Genomic DNA, 19,280 nt, shown 5'->3' on the forward strand with positions numbered 1-19,280 from the left:
AATAGAAAGCAATGCAAAGAGATTTTTTTTTTTAATCGGCATCCAATAATCAAATAATTCCAAAAAGACCAGTAGCAGAAGATTCAGCAGATACTGAAGAGACGCTGTACGGGTAGTAAACCCACAACCCAGTACTTTGTTGATCTAAGGCACTTCTTCAGAACCTGGTGAGCAATTCCTCAGAAGACATCAGTAACAAGATCCGTCACTTTTCTAGTAGGGATTTTAGTCTACTCAAATATTCTTGGCATAAAGGCAAAGCAATAACAAATCCTTGCCAGTAAAGAACGCTGGGCGATAATTTTTTCGTCTTTCCTATTAATCCACTGTCTCTTTGTTCACCTTGGAACGAGGATTCCTTAGCAAGGATAAAACTTGGCTATATTTGACATGCTACCCTTGCCCGGTTCTGCAGGTCATTTCTATTTTCATTATGTTTTTGTTGGTTCATCTTTATCATTGTTCAATAAAAATTGTGATGTACCCTGAAAAAACAAAGTGATAACTACATATTCCATTTAAGAGCATTGTTTTCCTCAATTCCCTCTACTACCCTTGCAAGTCCCGTTTACATCTGATTGAAGGACTTTTTAGTATATACTCATTTATGTAGCAATAATTGTGTTACAAAATTACATAGGTCGCAATATAAAGTTTTATTGTGTATAAAATGAATAAAAACTTTTTTTGTTTACATTTTCCTTTGATTTTTATATAAATATAATATTACAAATAATCAAATAAACATGTCATAACCCCCCACCACAAAGCAAATAAAGTCCCTCCTCAACTCTCTACAATAGATTGACTATTTTTTTGTAGCCGCTACTTGTGAAACTGAAACAGGGTCCCCAAATTCTCTCTAAACTTGTTCTTCTATCAAAACTAATTACTTCTATTTTTTTGGAGACATAAAATATACTGGTTGTATTTATTAAATTACTATTTTTCAAAATTTTTAGCCAAATATACTCTTGAGGCCATTATAACATACTGTAGAAATGTATCATCATTGTTAGACCATCCATCCTGTTCACTACCCAACAGAAAACCAATTAGCAAGTGTTCCATTCTTTTCTTAAAAATGTTCACAATTACATCTGAAATATTTTTCAAAAACTCTTGCACTACTGGGCGACTCCACAACATGTGAAACATGGTTCCTATCTCTCCACACTCTCTAAAACACTTATTCTCATACCGTGGGTATATTTTGCTTAATTTTTGATGCCTTAGAAAGGCTTTTTGCAAAACTTTTAATGAAGTTTTAAAAACTGAATTCTGTCTACTGCCTCTGCTTAACTCTGTACATATTTTAGATCAGGCTTCTGTAGCCAAAACTCTCACAAAATTTTCCTCCCACTTTTTCATAAAATTTCGTTTTTCTTCTCCATAATCATTCAATTTAGCATAGAATAATGATTATTATACCGTATTGTCATGGGTCATCCAAAAACATTTAAAAAAAAAAAAAAAGTGTACTCCAGACCACACCCATATCACTTTTTCAAAAAAATGAAAAATTTGACAAAACCGAAATAATTAATTTACAGGTATTACAAACCTAACAATGTATTCTTCCCATTTTAAGAATTTTCCTTCAATCGCAAAAGCTAAAGCTCTTCTTATACCTTTAGCAATTCGGATTTCACTTTTTATTTAGTTTACCTCTTTATACCTTTAAGCCGGTTAGCTAAACAATGTTCAAGAACTCATGTCTGTTTTAATTATGAATAATTATTGCATTATCTAACATGTTACTTGGCAACATGTGATTAAGTTTCTTCCTGTGCTGTTTCTCTGCAGGGCTTGCTTACTGTCGTCATTTGTCCACTGTTCGAACACATCTCTCGGCCCTTGTTCATCACTCAATAATTTCACCTGACAAACCCACTGATGCATCTGGTGGCTTAACCAAAGAAGTGTGGAGCAAATATCAGAAGGACATGAAGGTAAACTAGATCGCTCTATCTATCTTACCTTATCACATTCTTTTTTTTACCTGGTTATTAATGTCACCGTAAAAATCTTTTAATACATTGCAATTGTGATTAACTCATATTTACTGTACAGTGTATTTAATGTACAGTATATAAGCTCATGTTACAGGCCTAGTTGCATGAGTAAGATGGATTAGGAGAATAGCTGCTACACAGAGGAATTCTGACAGTTTGAAGGAAGAAAGGATGTCAGAGAAGAAGGGGATTAATGGGTTTCCGGTTGAATTTAAATAAAGCTTGATAACTTTTTATATGAAAAGTTATCCAGCTTTCTAATATACTTTTTTGTTTCAGTTCCTTATCCTCGTCAGTTAATCAAAAGGTACAATTTTGTTTACAAAGCTAGCCCTGCTGTGAACTGAGAAGTGGAGACAACTGTATCCAGTCTAGGCAATCCCTGTGAGGGAAAGAGCCTGGACTCTAGAATGATACATTGTAGCAAACTATCAGAGAAATTTGTGTAGCTGCTGATGATCTATTTAGGCCCCAATATCACTGTTCAGGACCATATTTTAATTCAGGTATTATAGTTGACCTCATGTTAGGTGGCTCACAAGAAAAGATGGCGACCTTTTTTTTAAAATGGACACTAACATTTTAAACAACTTATGCTAATCTAATAGTGTACCTGATATATATCAACTTTGTTATTTACTTACTTTTAAAATGTTGCTGTTTTATCCATGCAAATTCTGTGTGAAGTTACTGCCACTAGCTGTCTTCCTTCAAAAGAAAATCCATCTCTAGTTACAGAGTAGAGGAAAGTTACTGCACCAAGTGTGTGTGTGTGGGGGGGGGGGTCTCTTCACAGCCTGCCAAGAGAAGTCTATGGAGAGAGTAACGGGAGCAGGAGGACAGAGCAAAGAGATACACACACACACACACACACACACAGATGCTGCTGCCCATAGAAGTCTATGGAGAGGGGAGGGGAAGTAGGAGGTGGGAACATAGAAAGGGAGACATAGATGTTGCTGCCCACAGAAGTCTATAGAGGAGAGAGGGGGAGAAGAAAGAGGGAGCAGGGAAACACAGATCCAGACTTTTCCCATAGAAGTCTAGGGAGAGGAGAGACGGAAGCAGGAAGAGGGAACATGGCAGGAGAGACCCAGACGTTGCTTATGGAATCTATGGAGAGGGGAGGGGAAGCAAAAATTCCATATACAAGTCATATAATGGCCAGAAATATTGTTATTCCTCATGTACACACAAATGACATCTTATTTTGAAAAGTCGCCTATAAAGTTAGGTACGTTTTAAGATTATTTCAATGCAGGTATGTCTCAGGCTTAGCAAAAGAAGAAATACATTTTTACAAACTTGTAGGCAGTATTAAAGAGTGAAAACACTGGTCTGTCTGACACATTTCTAATGTATGCATACCAGATGATGCCCTACACATTACAAGCAAACATTGACTCAAGCATTTACTTGCACTGCACATACTGTACTTACCCTATGACTGACTGTCTAGGGTAGCTAAGAGATGGAGAAAATTCTGTGTTGGCGGATGACAGAGCAGCTAATTTACACAAGAGCTGAAATGGCAGACAATGGTAGCTATTAGAAAGCTACTTACTGACTCAAACTGAAGACAGGAGTGTAATGGAAATCTAATAACTGAGCTTACAAGAATGCACACATAATAATTCAGCAGTACTGTTGTTGCTTGTGCATAAAACATATTATAAAATGTAATTATTGTAGAAAAGATAGACAGATTAGAAATGAGCACTTACAGTACATGTGGAGTACAGTCTCAAAATAGTGTCCTTCCTTACCTTTCCTCTTATCCCAAAATGTCATGTGATGTGTTTAGCGCCAGATTAACAGCTTTTAAAAGAACATGATCTCACGATACTCTGTCATGAGATGTCAATGTTTTATGTGTCTATGTGTGGCAGACTATAGTTGTGATGATTCTGAATCTACGAAACACTTCAAGCTTGTTCACTATTTGAAATCCCTAAACTTTTACATTAACTTCTTTTCAGTGTCTTGTTCTTTTGCCAGGATAAAAACCGATCATTTTTTCTTCTATTTGTATACAGGTCATAAATCATTTTGTGCAGTATCCTCTCCTTACTTTACACTTTTTTTTTAATATACTTTTCCGACAAGATGAATTTGCTACATTATATTTGATACAAGGCATCCTATTAAAAAGTGAATGCGGGGGCATCTTCAAACATTACACGTTAGATTTATCTTTCTTGTTGAGAAAAATGTGTACAACGCTTCTCAGTTTTAAGTCCGAGATTATGGAGACTTTGCTGACTGTATCATTTTGTAACCAATTCTTTAAAGGTCTGTTGTAAAATGGGACCTGGAGATACACAGGACCTCATGGATCAAAATATTAGGGCTATTATATGGCTGTCACTTTCAAAGGCATGCATTGGTCTTCCGCTCTCAACTCCCCCCCCCCTATTTGCCCAAAAAAAGTGCTGAGAAGCTAAAGCAACCCCCAGGTGGAGACGACCTGAGCATTTATTACGTGGTTGCCTACTTATTTGAACAGAAAACATAATACACTGCATTTTCCCTGCAGCGATTCCTTCAGGAAAAATGATGGTGGTATAAAACTTCCCCTGCTAATATAAGCTGAAAATCAAAATCTGTTGCACTCTGCAGGTTCTTTTGGGTGCTATGGGTAGGGTTCCCACCCCGTAAATCTTGAAGAGGTAAACTCAAGCACTCCTTACTTTAGTATGCAAAAATTTAATTTATTTAGAATAAGGCAAAAAGTAACGTTTCGGCCACAGTTTGGCCTTTGTCAAACACTATTGCCGCTGGTCAATAGACGCGTTCCAATGGTACAAGTTACCACACAGCCCAAAGCGTTATATACCAGCATGTATCTGTAATTTTTCTATTGACCAGCGGCAATAGTGTTTGACAAAGGCCAAACTGTGGCTGAAACGTTACTTTTTGCCTCATTCTAAATAAATTCAATTTTTGCATACTAAAGTAAGGAGTGCTTGAGTTTACCCCGCTAATATAAGCTGGCTGTGGGGCTAAGCTGCAATACCAGCCACAGCTCATAGACAACAGTGACAGACTCCATTCTCAGGGGTAATGACACAGGGGGAGTTTTGGCCTGGCATATTATAGAGCTACGGAAGGAATTATCTTTCCAAGAAAAGCTGGGAATGAGCTGGTCTAGCACACTCTCAGCAGGTACTATGTGAAAACAAGGGTGAGATGAGTCTTTGAGTAATGTTTTTTCTATTACCATAATGTGAAGGGTAGTTTTGTGTTTGCTGCCCATCAGGTGACCAGAAGTAAGAGGTAGGTCTGTTGCACAAAATGGCCGGTGACTGCATTGAAAAAAAGTGTCTCTTCATATAAAAAGGTTACTTTTTGAGCCCAGGTAATTGTTTGGAATGGAATATACTCAGGATATTTTGTTACTTTGTTCCGTGACACAGAATTATAAGGAAATGGAGCTGTTGAGGTTGGTGTATTATGGAGGAGTAGAACATGATATCCGCAAAGAAGTTTGGCCTTTTCTACTTGGGCATTACAAGTTTGGCATGACTAAGAAAGAAATGGACCGAGTAAGTATTTAATTTTTTTTCTTCACCCTCAAAGCTTGTAAATCTTATAAAACGATTACAATAAAAGGTGTTTACATTGTGTGGGTATATTTACAAAAGCAAATAAAAAAAATGTGTTTTACTCTACATAATAAGTATTTTTTTTTGTGGGTACTTTAAATTTATTAATGCACTTTACACAATGTTACTGGCAAGTCTGATATTTAACAGAGGTTTATATAATACCCACATTACACTATGATTGTTGTTTATCATATACGCCTTTGATATAAGTATAAGCTCCACCTACTGGGCGGTATTACTAGCCTATATATATATATATATATATATATACATATATATATATTGTGTTCACTTGTTTGTTAACTGTGCTTGCGAAAGGTTGCTGTGCCGAAACATTGCACGACCAGATTAAAAACCCCTATATTTATAGTGTGCATCAAGACGTGAGTGCTGTCTATTTTTTATTTTTTTGGGCTAATGTTTTTCTCATTGATATACTTTGTGTCATATTTTCAATAAAATCTCATAAGAGACAACACCTTTTTCAGTTCAAGCTGGCCCAGTGATCCTCTAATCCTTTTGGGTCCGGCCTCAGAAACCCCTGGCGATCCCTTTATAATGTCCATATCCCCTAATAGGGCATATGAAAAAGGATTGTCCCACTGAAACAATCCCTTTTAACTTATTCCTATGGACTGTAACTGGGGCCTTCTTGCTACAAAAAGTTTGCGTGTAGCCCAAGTGCGCTGGCATAAAATTACTAACTGCAAAAACAAAACCTTTTCTTGTGTATATATTTAATAGCCTTTTTTTTTTTAAATTATTGGATTCAAAAACAATAAATGTCTTTATCCTTAACCCAAGGTCGATGAAGCAATTGCTTCCAGGTACCAAAAGGTGATGGCAGAATGGAAAGCCTGTGAGGTGATAGTCAAGCAGCGGGAGAAGGAATCCCACTCGGCCATTTATGCTAAGTTATCATCTGGTAGTAGCATTGACAGTCATGTGCAACGTCTGATTCATCGAGACTCTACCATTAGTAACGATGTAAGATACCTGAATTTTTACTATTTACCTTTGAACTGTATTAACATTGTATTTTTTCATAAGCTTGGATAACATTATTGTTTTCTACAAATTTTCCTCTAACCTTTGAAAGTTGGCTTTTTTGTTTTTCCTAGACAAACTTTACTGTCAGAATTGAATAATCTTAACCGCCGGTTATGATACTACAATAAATATTCACCGTTCAGCCATAACAATAAAATCACTGACAGGTGAAGTGAGTAACATTGATTATCGCATTACAATGGCACGTCAAGGGGTAGGGTATAGTAGGCAGCAAAAGAACAGTCAGTTGATCTGTTGGAAGCAGGTAAAATAGGTAGGCATAAGGATTTTAGCGACTTTGACAAAGGCCAAATTATGATGGCTGGATTAGAATCTCTCCAAAATGACAGGTCTTGCGGGGTGTTCCCGGAGTGCAGTAGTTAGTATTGACCAAATGGGGTCCAAGGTAGCACAATCGGTGGCAGGTTCATGGGCTCCCAAGGCTCAATGATGTTCTATGGAAGCAAAGGCTTCCCCCACCTCTTCTTGCATCCCCCTGCCCACTTGCTGGTAAATGACGGGCTGCTGAGTTTGCTTTTCTATATATTTATATTTTGACAGCGTTCATCCTGCTGGTTAAATAGAGATATATTAGAATTGTTCTGACTTTTGCGGACGCGCCGATAGCAATTATGTGCATTTTTTATTTTTTTTTTACATTACTTTAGGGTAAAGATTGGAAAAGTGTTTTTTTTTATTATTTTAATATTTTTTATTTTTTTGTACGTTTTATTTAGTTTCCCTAGGGGACTTAAGCAAGCGATCGTCAGATCACTGGTACAATACACTGCAATACCTATGCATTGCAGTGTACTGTAATTTTTACCGGCTCCTATTAAGCCTTCTTTTAATGACAGATGAAGACCCCCAGGTTGCCATGACAGCTATTGGCACCCCACAATTGCATATTGTTGGGGGCAATGGGTTGACCGAGGCTCCTCTCTTTCTCTCTATTGACCACGGCATCTGGTTAAACATCATAAAAATGACTTTTTTTTTTAATTAAATGTGCTATCATACTGCAAAAGTAGTAAAACCGGAAAAAAAACAAAACATATTTGGTATTGCTATAATTGTACAGACCCATAAAATAAAGGTAACATGTTTTTTTTATACAGCATGTGGAATGACGTACATTTTATGCGCAAAAAACAATGGTAGAAATTCTGTTTTTCTTTTTTACAATTCCCTTCCAAAAAAAGTTAATAAAAGTTAATCAACAATTTATATGTACCCTGAAATGGTGGCATTGAAAAATACAACTTGTTCTGCAAACAAAAAAAAGCCCTCACACAGTTATAGCTCTTAGAATGTGGCGAAACAAGACCGAATGATTTCAAAAAAATAAAAGTATTACGTAGTAAAACATAAAAAAAACAATATAAATTCAGTATAGCTGTAATCGTAACAACACACAGAATAAAGTTAACATGTCGTTTTTACCATACTCATCGTAAAACAAAAAAACTAAAATAATGGCGAAATTGCTGTTTACTTTTAATTTCACCAAGCATTATCTATTTAAAAGTTTTTTAAAAATATTATATGTACCCCACAATCGTGACATTAAGGCCTCATGCACACGAGCGTAGCCATGTGCACGGCCGTGATTTTCTGGTCGGCCAGCCACGGAGTGACAGCCGCGAGTCGCCCGCAAATCGCGGGCCGTGCACATGGCGGCGGCCATTATTTTCAATGAGCCCAGACCGCAGAACACGGCCGTAATAAGACATGTCCGTTCTTTCTGCGGTGCGGGCTCCTGGTCCATGCACGGACCGTGAAAACGTTCGTGAGGCCTAAAAAATACAACTCGTCCTGCAAAAAATATTTCATCATATGGCTATGTTGACAGAAAAATGTAAAAGTTATGGAGCGCATTAATAAATAAATAAAAAAAAAGTTGCTGCTTCCTTGAGGCCCAAAATAGCTGCAACCTAAAGGGGTTAAAGAAGGTTGAAGGAGATGCCAGACTTGAGCTACAAACAACAACCGTACAGGAAGAATACTGCAATTTATTATTTATTTGGAGGTACTAACGTTCTCCAGGCTTGTTGTTAATCACTACTGGAGGCCGTGATTTAATCTTCATTTAATCTGAATCTGAATTACAAATTCAGTCATATGTAAAATTCAGCATACAAATAATTCTCATTCAGTGACATTTAATTTTAGGATTATTATATGATTGAACTGAGTAGCTTCCGGTAATTTATGTTTCGCAGTTTATGCGAGGCCATTTATTTGTGTCTGATACTCATTAGAACGACATTCATAGATAAGTGCTTAAAAATATTGTGTACTTATTGATAATGACTGTTTAGCCTAAGGTGACTTGGCAGAGTTTGCTGCTGCAATACATCCATTGGGACATCAAATACATCAAACATATTATGTGAGAGCCATACTGATGACGTCATGGCTCCAAATACACCTTGATCCATGCTCGGCTGCTACAGTAACTAGCCAACTCATAGACTCATGATCCGAGGGTCAGATCAGGAATAGGATATTTTCCGAAAAGCCAAAAATCTGACATGATTAGGGCCCAGTAGATAACCCAATCTGAGACTATAAGTATCACTTGCTGCTGAACTTTATCACTTTTCATGAGTAACCCATTACTGTTCATTAAAATATGTCTTGTGTGAGCAATGGTGCTTGCAATAAAACTAAAAGTAGTCAATCTTTTCTTCTGTATAGCTAGATGATGGCGCTTTGTTTGAGCCCAAGGTACTTCAGAAGATCACTGCAATGGAGTCACATCTGACTTTTACTATTTCCTATTAAATCTCTTCAGGAACAAAAAATGTAGCACTTAAAGAGGCTCTGTCACCACATTATAAGTGCCCTATCTTCTACATAATGAGATGGGCGCTGTAATGTAGATAACAGCAGTGCTTTTTATTTAGAAAAACAATCTATTTTTACCACGTTATTAGCGATTTTAGCTTTATGCTAATTACTTTATTGATTCCCAACTGGGCGCGTTTTTACTTTAGACCAAGTGGGCGTTGTACAGAGGAGTGTATGACGCTGACCAATCAGCGTCATGCACTTCTCTCCATTCATTTACTCCGCGCATAGTGACACTGCGTTGTTCACTATGTGCTGTCTTATACTGACACATTAACGTTACTGAAGTGTCTTGACAGTGAATAGACATTCCTTCCAGCCAGGACGGGATGTCTATTCACAATCCCGACACTTCGTTAACGTTTGTGTGGTACTTACAGCAGAGATTACGCTTGCTCTGCTGTAAGTACGACAGAAACGTTACCGAAGTGTCGGGATTGTGAATATACATCCCGTCCTGGCTGGAAGGAATGTCTATTCACAGTCTAAACACTTCAGTAACGTTAATGTGTCAGTATAAGACAGCACATAGTGAACAACACAGTGTCACTATGCGCAGAGTAAAAGAATGGAGAGAAGTGCATGACGCTGATTGGTCACTGATTGGTCAGTGTCATACACTCCTCTGTACAACGCCCACTTGGTCTAAAGTAAAAACACGCCCACTTGGGCATTAAGAAACTAATTAGCATAAAGCTAAAATCGCTAATAACGTGGTAAAAATAGATTGTTTTTCTAAATAAAAAGCACTGCTGTCATCTAAATTACAGCGCCAATCTCCTTATGTAGGAGATAGGGCACATATAATGTGGTGACAGAGCCTCTTTAAAGGCTATGTCCACCTTTGCTAGTTTTCCCAAGTTTGCATCTAAAATGAGAAGTTAAGCAACTTTGCAATAGGTCTTAATTAAAAAATCTATTGTTTTGTTTCTATAGCTTCTATGCAAACAATGTGTCTCCATGGTAACAGACAACAACCAAATCTGTGTTGTTCAAGTCTGCAGTCATACTCCCTATCTGTAATTTACTTCTTGCTAACCTACTGGCCGTACATTAGCATAAAGTAGGGGACAAGTGGAAGGAAGTATGACTGCAGAATCAGACTATACAGGGTTTGTTTGTAGTCTCTTACCATGGAGACACAGGAGAAGTAGAAAAAAAAACGACTAGAAAAGCTTAATTGAGACCTATTGCAAAGTTGCTTTATTTTTCATTTTAATGGCATTGGGACAATTAAAACTTTTAGTTGTGAAGGAGGACAAACCCTTTTAAAATATGCTGCGAGATGCTAATATAGACTTAACCCTATTATCCTAACTAGCAAATGTAATTCAATCTCTATTTAATCCTTATTTCACCTGTTAATGTTTATGTGTTTGTCAGGTGTTTATGTCTACAGAAGAAATAGATGTGACAGACAGAGATCTGAAATGTCGGAGCGATAAAACGTCCACGATCATCACTACAGCTGGTACCCCATCTGCTATGGTGGCAGCTGAACCACAGCAGTCAGTGGAGTTTGACTCTCCAGATTCTGGTCTTCCCTCTTCTCGAAATTACTCTGTGACCTCTGGGATACTTTCCAGCATCGATGATCAGCAAAGCATATGCTTTGAGGAAGAAGAATCAAGCACAGAGTCTGATAGGACAGAATTGAGTTTGGGTTCAGCACGAAAAAACAAGGGAGTCCTCAAGATGCAGGATTCTGTATGTGAAGAGCAGCTGTGCTCCCAGCTAGAGTACTTAAATAATTCTGAGGACATCTCTTCCATGTGCCCTACTTCGTATACAGTAAGTGGTGGTAGACATGCTGCTAATGACATTCTACACTAAAGTGGCCCGTGTCATTTGATTGGCCATTCGTACTGCAGTTATGTCATATAATACATTTTCATAAAATCCTATTTTCCATATAAATTTTGCTTGGATTGTTGTGGTTTGTTTATTTATTAAGGTTATGCTCTCTCTATTAGATAGAATTATTGGATACTATTGCCTTAAACTTGCATCGAATTGATAAAGACGTCCAGAGATGTGATAGGAATTACTGGTATTTCACGCCAGATAATTTAGAAAAGCTTCGGAACATCATGTGCAGGTACATAATTCCTGGGCACCTTAATATATCATTTGTAATGTAAAATCTGACATTTTTCCACCATGTAAGAAAAAAGTAAAGGGTTCCTTTGGGAGTATTAGTAAATGGTAACCATTGTATACTATAATAGTAATTATCTGTATTAATTTATACTATAATTCTTTTACAATGTGTGTTGTCCTCCCTCCACTATTATTCCCACTGCTGTACTTCTAATTCTATCAACGGAGGTAGAAAATTGAGTAAATAAAGGGACCTTACGGTTATACTCAGTGAGATGTCATTTACATGTCTGCCCTTTTAGTCATTACCCCACTCATAGCGTATTTCAAACACATCTGACATACAACATACATTATAGACAGATCAGTTTCAGCCTGCTCATCCTCATCAGCACAGGTTAAAATTCTTAGAAATGTCAGTGTGCCAGCTTACTTGAACAGTAAATATTAATATCTTGTTTGCATAAATATCCCAGAAATCATTATTGAAATCTCTGCCTCTGTTTACTGGGTTCAAGGGAGGTTGCAAGACCAGAGCGCTTCACATTTCACCATCATATTTGCAAGCTGTGATTATCTCTACCGATGAGAACTCTTTGATTGATATCTGAAATTTTTAATACAATAAACAGACCTTTTCATTAAAGGGATTGTCCCATCAATAGAAATGGCAATATATAAACTCAATATACATTTTAGAGTAACTTTGTGAAGTATTGCTTTTTTAAAAAAAATTGTTTCCTCACAGAAATATGGCAATTATCTGCTTGTAAAAGCACCCCCTGGTGTTCAAATGTATAGGTCTCTGCGCGTCATTCTAGTAAAGCTCTATTAGACGTGCAGCTTCTGGTCTTATCAGTGAAACAAACAGAGAGAAATAAAGCCCAGCATGGGCAGTAAGACTATATATATACTATACAGACTGAAAGCAGTGAGGAAAAAAGCCACTAGATAAGCACTTCACTGCTTGTGCTGAACGATAGATCGTTCTTATCTCTGTCCCTGAGAAGGTGGAGAGCAGCACGGACTAGTGAGGAGGTTATCTAATGGCTGTAACCCTTACTTCTTAATAAGGTCTGTGTACTATGAGATGCAGAAGTAAGGCATAAGTCTAACAGGTATATCTTTAACTGTATTGTACTATGCATGCACATCTGACATTCTGACATTCTCTAGAATGACGTGCAGAGACCTGTACATTTGAACACCAGGGGGTGCCATTACAAGCAAATAATTACCATATTTCTACGAGGAAACATTTTTTTAATACCAATAATAAGTTACTATAAAATGTATATTGAGTTTATATATTGCCATTTCTATTGATGGCACAGCCTCTTTAACTCTTGTGAATATAAAATTATTATGGATTCACCACTTCTGACTTAGGATACTAATATAGATGCCACAATCACACAATAGTGACAATAACATCTAAATATATCTGAAAATATTTAGGCAAGACTGTTCCATTTTTAAACTATTGAAACAAACATTGGCGAATTAACAAATTATTTTGTCCATGCACATACCTCGGTGTAAATGTAACTTTCATTAAAGAAGCACTCCAGCAATTGTTTTGCCTATATTGTGCGGCATAGGCAATTATTAAAGAAAAATGTAGAGGCTCTTTTGTATGCCTTGTGTATTATACCTGTTAACCTGTTATGGTTGATGTGCCATTTATGCGCTGTCCACCACTTTGGCTCCTTCTTACCCTCTGATGTGGCTTCCCTAGCACACTCTCATTTGTAGTTCTGTAGCATACATTTCTGATTATGCTTCTGGGGTAAAGTCTCATCACACTGCACTTGCTCTGCTCTGAGTCCTATCGAAGTGCTACAAGTGATAGATCTTTGTAAAATAGAACTATTGTCCTTCAGTAATAAAACTCGCCTAACTCAGACTGCAGAGTCTCCAGTGTATTATATGAGAAGCTGCTTCATACTGCACAGTCTCCAGAGTAGTCTATGAGATGCTGCTTCACACTGCTCTCCCCTGCGTCCTGCTTGTAAGAACTGGCAGGAAGAAACATATCAATCCTAGGCAGGAGCCTAGGATGATAAGAGAGTTATAAAACTCTCCTGACACACACTGCCTTTCATTTATTTTTGAGAGTACTGTATACAGAGTACAGTGGATTCCTTTGAGATGCAGATTTACGCTGCTCTCCCCTGTTTCCTGCTTGTGATTGATACGTTTCTCCCTGTTAGCTCTTAGGCCCCACACATTCCGGATCTCACACAGATTTCCATGTGGAATCTGCATCGAAATCCGCAATGAATTCTATCTCCCCTTGATTTCATTGACACAGAAAAGCCGGCGGATTTTCACATGCGGATTAGCCCCATTAAATGGGGTTTATCCACGTGCAGATCTTCCACACATCATACTGCACACCAACTGCAGATCCGCAGCAGAAATGCGACATAAGCATATGGCATATCCAACACGTCTGAACATAGCCTCACAAGCAAGAGACAGTGGAGAGCAGTGTTAAGCGTCCTATCATAGGAATACACTGGACTCACACAGCATATAGCAGAGAAAGTCAGTGTGAGTCAGGGGCGTTTAATAACTGCAGCTAATCATTGTTGGGACATAGCTACAATATCACTGCACTCCTCGTCCCTTAGATAGGGAAGAATTGATATCCTCAGCAGGACTCTATGTGTGGAGAGACATACAGAGAAATATGGAGGTCGGTGCTTGGTGGGGAGGAAAGGTGTCTGAGAGCTGCCGGGAAGGATTTGATAGATTCTGATGTAATTCTGTAGCTCACAGGAAGTCAGGGTTCAAAATATATGGATCCAAGTGAGCTGGGAAGAAGTATTATATGTGCAAAACAAAATATTTCCTGGTGTGCTTTTTTAATTAGTCACTGTAAGTTTTTTTTATTAATTTCATCCAGTGGTCAATCCCTTACTATCCCGCGTACTATCTCATTTAAATTTCCTCTTAACTCTTAGAATAAAAATCAAGCTGTGTGATGTTTACCTTCATATATCATTCTTATGCTGAGCAATATACAGTATTATCAACTATTATCCCTTGTGTATAGCACTTGACGCTCTGCACATACTTGTTTTAGCATAGTCAGTCTGTATCTCAAATTATGCATTTTGTAGTTTAATTAATGCAAAAGATAGACAGGCAAAGAAGGAGGGGTTTTTTCTTTAGAAAGCACACACATCCGTCAGATTAAGAGGTTAGAATTGAAAACACGTAAAAGATCTAATAAATGAACCCTGTTGCATTTATCTCTTATACAGCTATGTGTGGGAGCACCTGGATGTAGGTTATGTGCAAGGAATGTGTGACCTGCTGGCTCCATTAATGGTGGTTCTAGATAATGGTAAGTAACACAGCACTAAATGCACCAGATGTTTAACTGGCCAGTGTGCCATGAAACAATATAGCGTTGATATCCCTTAAGGTGTCTGTAACATGAAACATTATTTAGATCTACTGGAAAAATGATCAAAACAATGGAAACCTCAGTTCAATGTTCACAAATTAAAACTAATGCACTTGGGAAGAAAGAATCCTCTGAGTATGGTATTGGCAGTTTTGTTTTGTGTTGGCAGGGACTTCAGAATAGAAGGATTTTGGTGTGCTGATTTCTGAAACCTTCAAAATTAGTCATCAGTGTGGCCAGACACTAGAAAAAGCTAGTATAATGCTTGTCTGCATAGCTAGAGGTATAACCAGTAGAAAGTAGGAGAATTCGATCCCACTCAAGGGACACCACATTCGGAATACTGTGTTCAGTTCCAGAGATCTCACCTACAAAAAGACATTGTTAAAATAGAACAGGTCCAAAGACGGGCTACAAAATTGGTGGAAGGTCTTAAGCATAAAACTTATCAGAAGAGACTCAAAGAACTCAAAGGGGTTGTCGAGTTTAGAAAACCCATTTCCATATACCCTATTAGGGAATTTCTAGTTCATTGGGTCCTCTATTCAGGATCCACATCTCTTGGCCAGAGTGGAGAGCAGTTACAAAGAGCGTCTATAAGTAATTTAAAGGAACACTTAAAATTAAAAAATAAAGAAAAAATACCACCTCCTCTTACTTTCTGTCTTCAATTTTCAACTTCTATTTTTATCTCCCTCTCCCAACTCTGAGAATTGACTATGTGACTAATAAGTTTAAGGGAATGGACATAGCAACAAATCAGATTTCAAGTGGAGATTACGGGTCACATATAGAAGCACTTGCTTTTCTCCATTCTGTACTAGTTTGATACATAATCCCCGTACATTTTCCAGAAGTCGTGTCATCTTGAGTCGTGTTGCTTTTTTTTGGTTGTCTCCAGACAGTTTTTTGTTCATTTCATATATACCAGTAGTGGTGTAACAGAACATTCACAGCCATTTTGTTGTGAATTTTACGGCAGATGTTTTGCAAATAGGGAATGCCGTAGATTTGTAAAATGCATAAAACTATTGTACTTTTTCATACTCTAGGTGTTTAATGCATGTGTTCTAAGCCTCAACACATCTGTTATGTAGGTAGTAAATATAGATATATTTTATTCATAGATTTAATGGCTTACAGCTGTTTTACCCAGCTCATGAAGAGAATGAGTCAAAACTTCCCAAATGGTGGTGCCATGGACACACACTTCGCAAACATGAGATCTTTGATCCAGGTGAGTTTTATGTTTACCCTTAAACTTTTTACCTTTGAGTTAAATATTTCATATCTGTGATAATGAATATGGTCTTTTATGTCCTGGGGCAACTGTTGTATTTTGCAGGATATTTATTATACACAAAACTGGTCAAATAGTTTTTGCTGTACATTTTACATTGACAATAAATAACTAAATATGATTTTCTCATTGGAAATTGAATGTTAGTGATTTATGAGTATATCTTTCACATCATATACTTGTGTGACACTTGACCAGTCCATTATTCATCTTTTTTTAAAGGACCATATTACCTAAACTATAAGTTGTATAAAAAGCTACTATTATTTTTCATAAATATAATCTAAAATGATGGTACCTTGAAAAAGCAGGAGACGGTTGATATTTTACTATATGTATACTAGATAGACAGTATGTAACACTTGAATGTAAAATTCATATGTGGTTATTAAAAATGTAATTCCAAAGCCATACGCATTCAAATGGATATCCCAACTCCCAGCTGTTATCGCCCTGCGAAACTGTAAGCGATCAAGCATTTTCCTGCATGGGGAATGTAGTATTATATGACACCCATTTAAAGTAATGGACAACAGTGTAGGAGTTGTTCTTTCTTGTAATCGGGTATATGGATAGCGGTTGTTCAGTTTGGTTGTTCTATATTCAGTTTGTCCTCTTCGCTGCTTTACAAACGTCTCTTCTGAAATGGCTTCCATTAGAGTAGTGAACATTAATGTAGGGCTCACACAATACAGATATAAAAAAAAAATAAAGGTTGGGCACAGATATTTGGCCATAAGGCCTGGCGGTCTTGTGCAATTCATCTCAAAGGTATTGATAGGGTAGAGGTCAAGGCTCTATTTAGGTCAGTCGAATTCTTCCACACCAAACTTGCCAAACCATTTTTTATGGACCTGGTTGGGTGCATCAAGGCATTGCCATCCTGTAGCTGTTCTCAAAATTCTGGTACAGAGTTGGAAGTGCATCATGCTCTTGAGTTGTCCAACACTTAGCCCCCAGAAACTATTGTGGCAGCAGTTAGCTCTTTTGGCACTCACCCTATACTTGCCTATGCTCCCATATTGTCTTCAAGCAGAGAAGGCAAGTCTCCTGCACAGCTTGGGGTCTGTCCAGCAAGAGCAGTCACTGACCAATTGATGGTCAGAACAACACTGGAAGAACGACCATGGAAAGAGGAAGTGACCTGTCAGCAGACACTTATTGGCTGCTCACTGATCATTTCTGATGAGAAGGTTGGATCGCGGAAGAGGTTTGTAAATTTGAGATTTTTTTTGGGTGGGTTATTAGTTGTCATGAGAGGGTTTTGTTTGTTACGGTTATGGGATTTTCCTGACTTTTATTGTCATGAACTGCTATGGCTGTCACTGTTATCAGGGTCTGTGACTGTTTCTTTTAATGTGGGCTTATTATTATGGTAGCAGTTATAGATGTACTCTAGCTCTCATTCTATTAAGGCAATGTTATAGAAACACTGTCACAATGAGGGAACTGTAGCTTTCAATGTTATGAGGCATTGTGGCTGACTCTAATATGGGCTGCCACTGTTATTTGTGAAGACTAGTCCCAGAGATAGACTGGGTATCAATTCAAGATTGCGGCGGCTAAGCTTTTGCTGTCCATTTTACAAAAGGAAGTTGCTGTGAGCTGAGCGTCTGTATATAAAGGCATCATGTTCTGACAAGCTTGTCAACCAAGTGCATTTACTCTTCTTTCTTCATTCAGACAAGTGCCAAAAATGTTGGTTAGCCCTGTCCTAGAGTCACTACTTAAACTTTTACTACTATATTGTTTACGACTACTGTTCTATACTCCACATTGTTAAGGATCTGCCAGGCACAGCTTCTGTATCCACGTCCATAGGTAATCAGTCTGCACCTGCTTATATGTCTGTGAGACTGACTCCATCTTCCACCACTCAGGATGGCAGGCTTAGGAGTGGGAGAGCCTATCACAGCCTGGCCAGACGGAGCTAGCTCCCGCCCTCTGTCTATTTATACCTGCCTTTCCTGTTCCTCCTTGCTTGTGATTCTTCTCTATTGGTTTCCTGGCCCTGCTGCAGCTTCTTGTACTACTTGTCCCTGCTTCGTATTGACCCTGGCTTACTGACTACTCTTCTGCTCTGCGTTTGGTACCTTGTACACTCCTGGTTTGACTCGGCTTGTTCACTACTCTCCTGCTCTACGTTTGGCACCTCGTACTCTCCTGGTTTGACTCGGCTCTTTTACTACTCTTGTTGCTCACGGTGTTGCCGTGGGCAACTGCCCCGTTTCCCTTTGTTCTGTGTTTCCTTGTCTGGTTATCTGTCGTGCACTTATTGAGTGTAGGGACCGTCGCCCAGTTTTACCCCGTCGCCTAGGGCGGGTCTTTGCAAGTAGGCAGGGACTGAGTGGCGGGTAGATTAGGGCTCACTTGTCTGTTTCCCTATCCCTGTCATTACATAATCACAAGCCCATATACCTACTCTACCCTGGTCCCTCACACCATTATGGACCCCCTTGAGAGCCTGGTTCAGCAAATACAGGGTCTCTCCCTACAGGTCCAGGCCCTGGCTCAGAGGGTCAACCAGCCTGATGCTACCATGGTAGTACACCTCACCTCTTGAACCCCACCTCAAGTTGCCTGACCGGTTCTCAGGGGACCGGAAGACTTTTCTCTCCTTTCGGGAGAGTTTTAGGCTATATTTTTGTTTAAAGCCCCACTCCTCAGGTTCTGAGAGCCAGCGGGTGGGTATAATTATATCCCGGCTCCAGGAAGGGCCCCAAGAATGGGCCTTCTCCTTGGCTCCTGACGCCCCTGAACTTTCCTCCGTTGATCTTTTCTTTTCTGCTCTCGGACTCATTTATGACGAGACTGACAGGACTGCCTTTGCCGAGAGTCAGCTGGTGACCTTACGTCAGGGTAAGAGACCTGTTGAGGAGTATTGCTCTGACTTTAGGAAGTGGTGCGTAGCTTCTCGGTGGAATGACCCTGCCTTA

General features: G+C 38.5%; 1 protein-coding gene across 7 annotated transcripts in view; it reads left to right on the forward strand.

The window, feature by feature from the left end:
* SGSM2 (small G protein signaling modulator 2) overlaps positions 1-19,280 on the forward strand; it is a 337,147-nt gene that overhangs the window by 298,412 nt on the left and 19,455 nt on the right. For all 7 annotated transcript variants that reach the window (XM_075854221.1, XM_075854215.1, XM_075854216.1 and 4 more), the window contains 7 exons: positions 1,807-1,952; positions 5,432-5,560; positions 6,428-6,610; positions 10,910-11,317; positions 11,500-11,624; positions 14,899-14,981; positions 16,172-16,281. In XM_075854221.1, the coding sequence (XP_075710336.1) occupies positions 1,807-1,952; positions 5,432-5,560; positions 6,428-6,610; positions 10,910-11,317; positions 11,500-11,624; positions 14,899-14,981; positions 16,172-16,281 (1,184 nt within the window). The remainder of the gene's footprint in view (positions 1-1,806; positions 1,953-5,431; positions 5,561-6,427; positions 6,611-10,909; positions 11,318-11,499; positions 11,625-14,898; positions 14,982-16,171; positions 16,282-19,280) is intronic.

Source organism: Rhinoderma darwinii, chromosome 2 (genome assembly GCF_050947455.1).
Source record: "Rhinoderma darwinii isolate aRhiDar2 chromosome 2, aRhiDar2.hap1, whole genome shotgun sequence".
In the NCBI taxonomy this organism is placed as follows: Eukaryota; Metazoa; Chordata; class Amphibia; order Anura; family Rhinodermatidae; genus Rhinoderma; species Rhinoderma darwinii.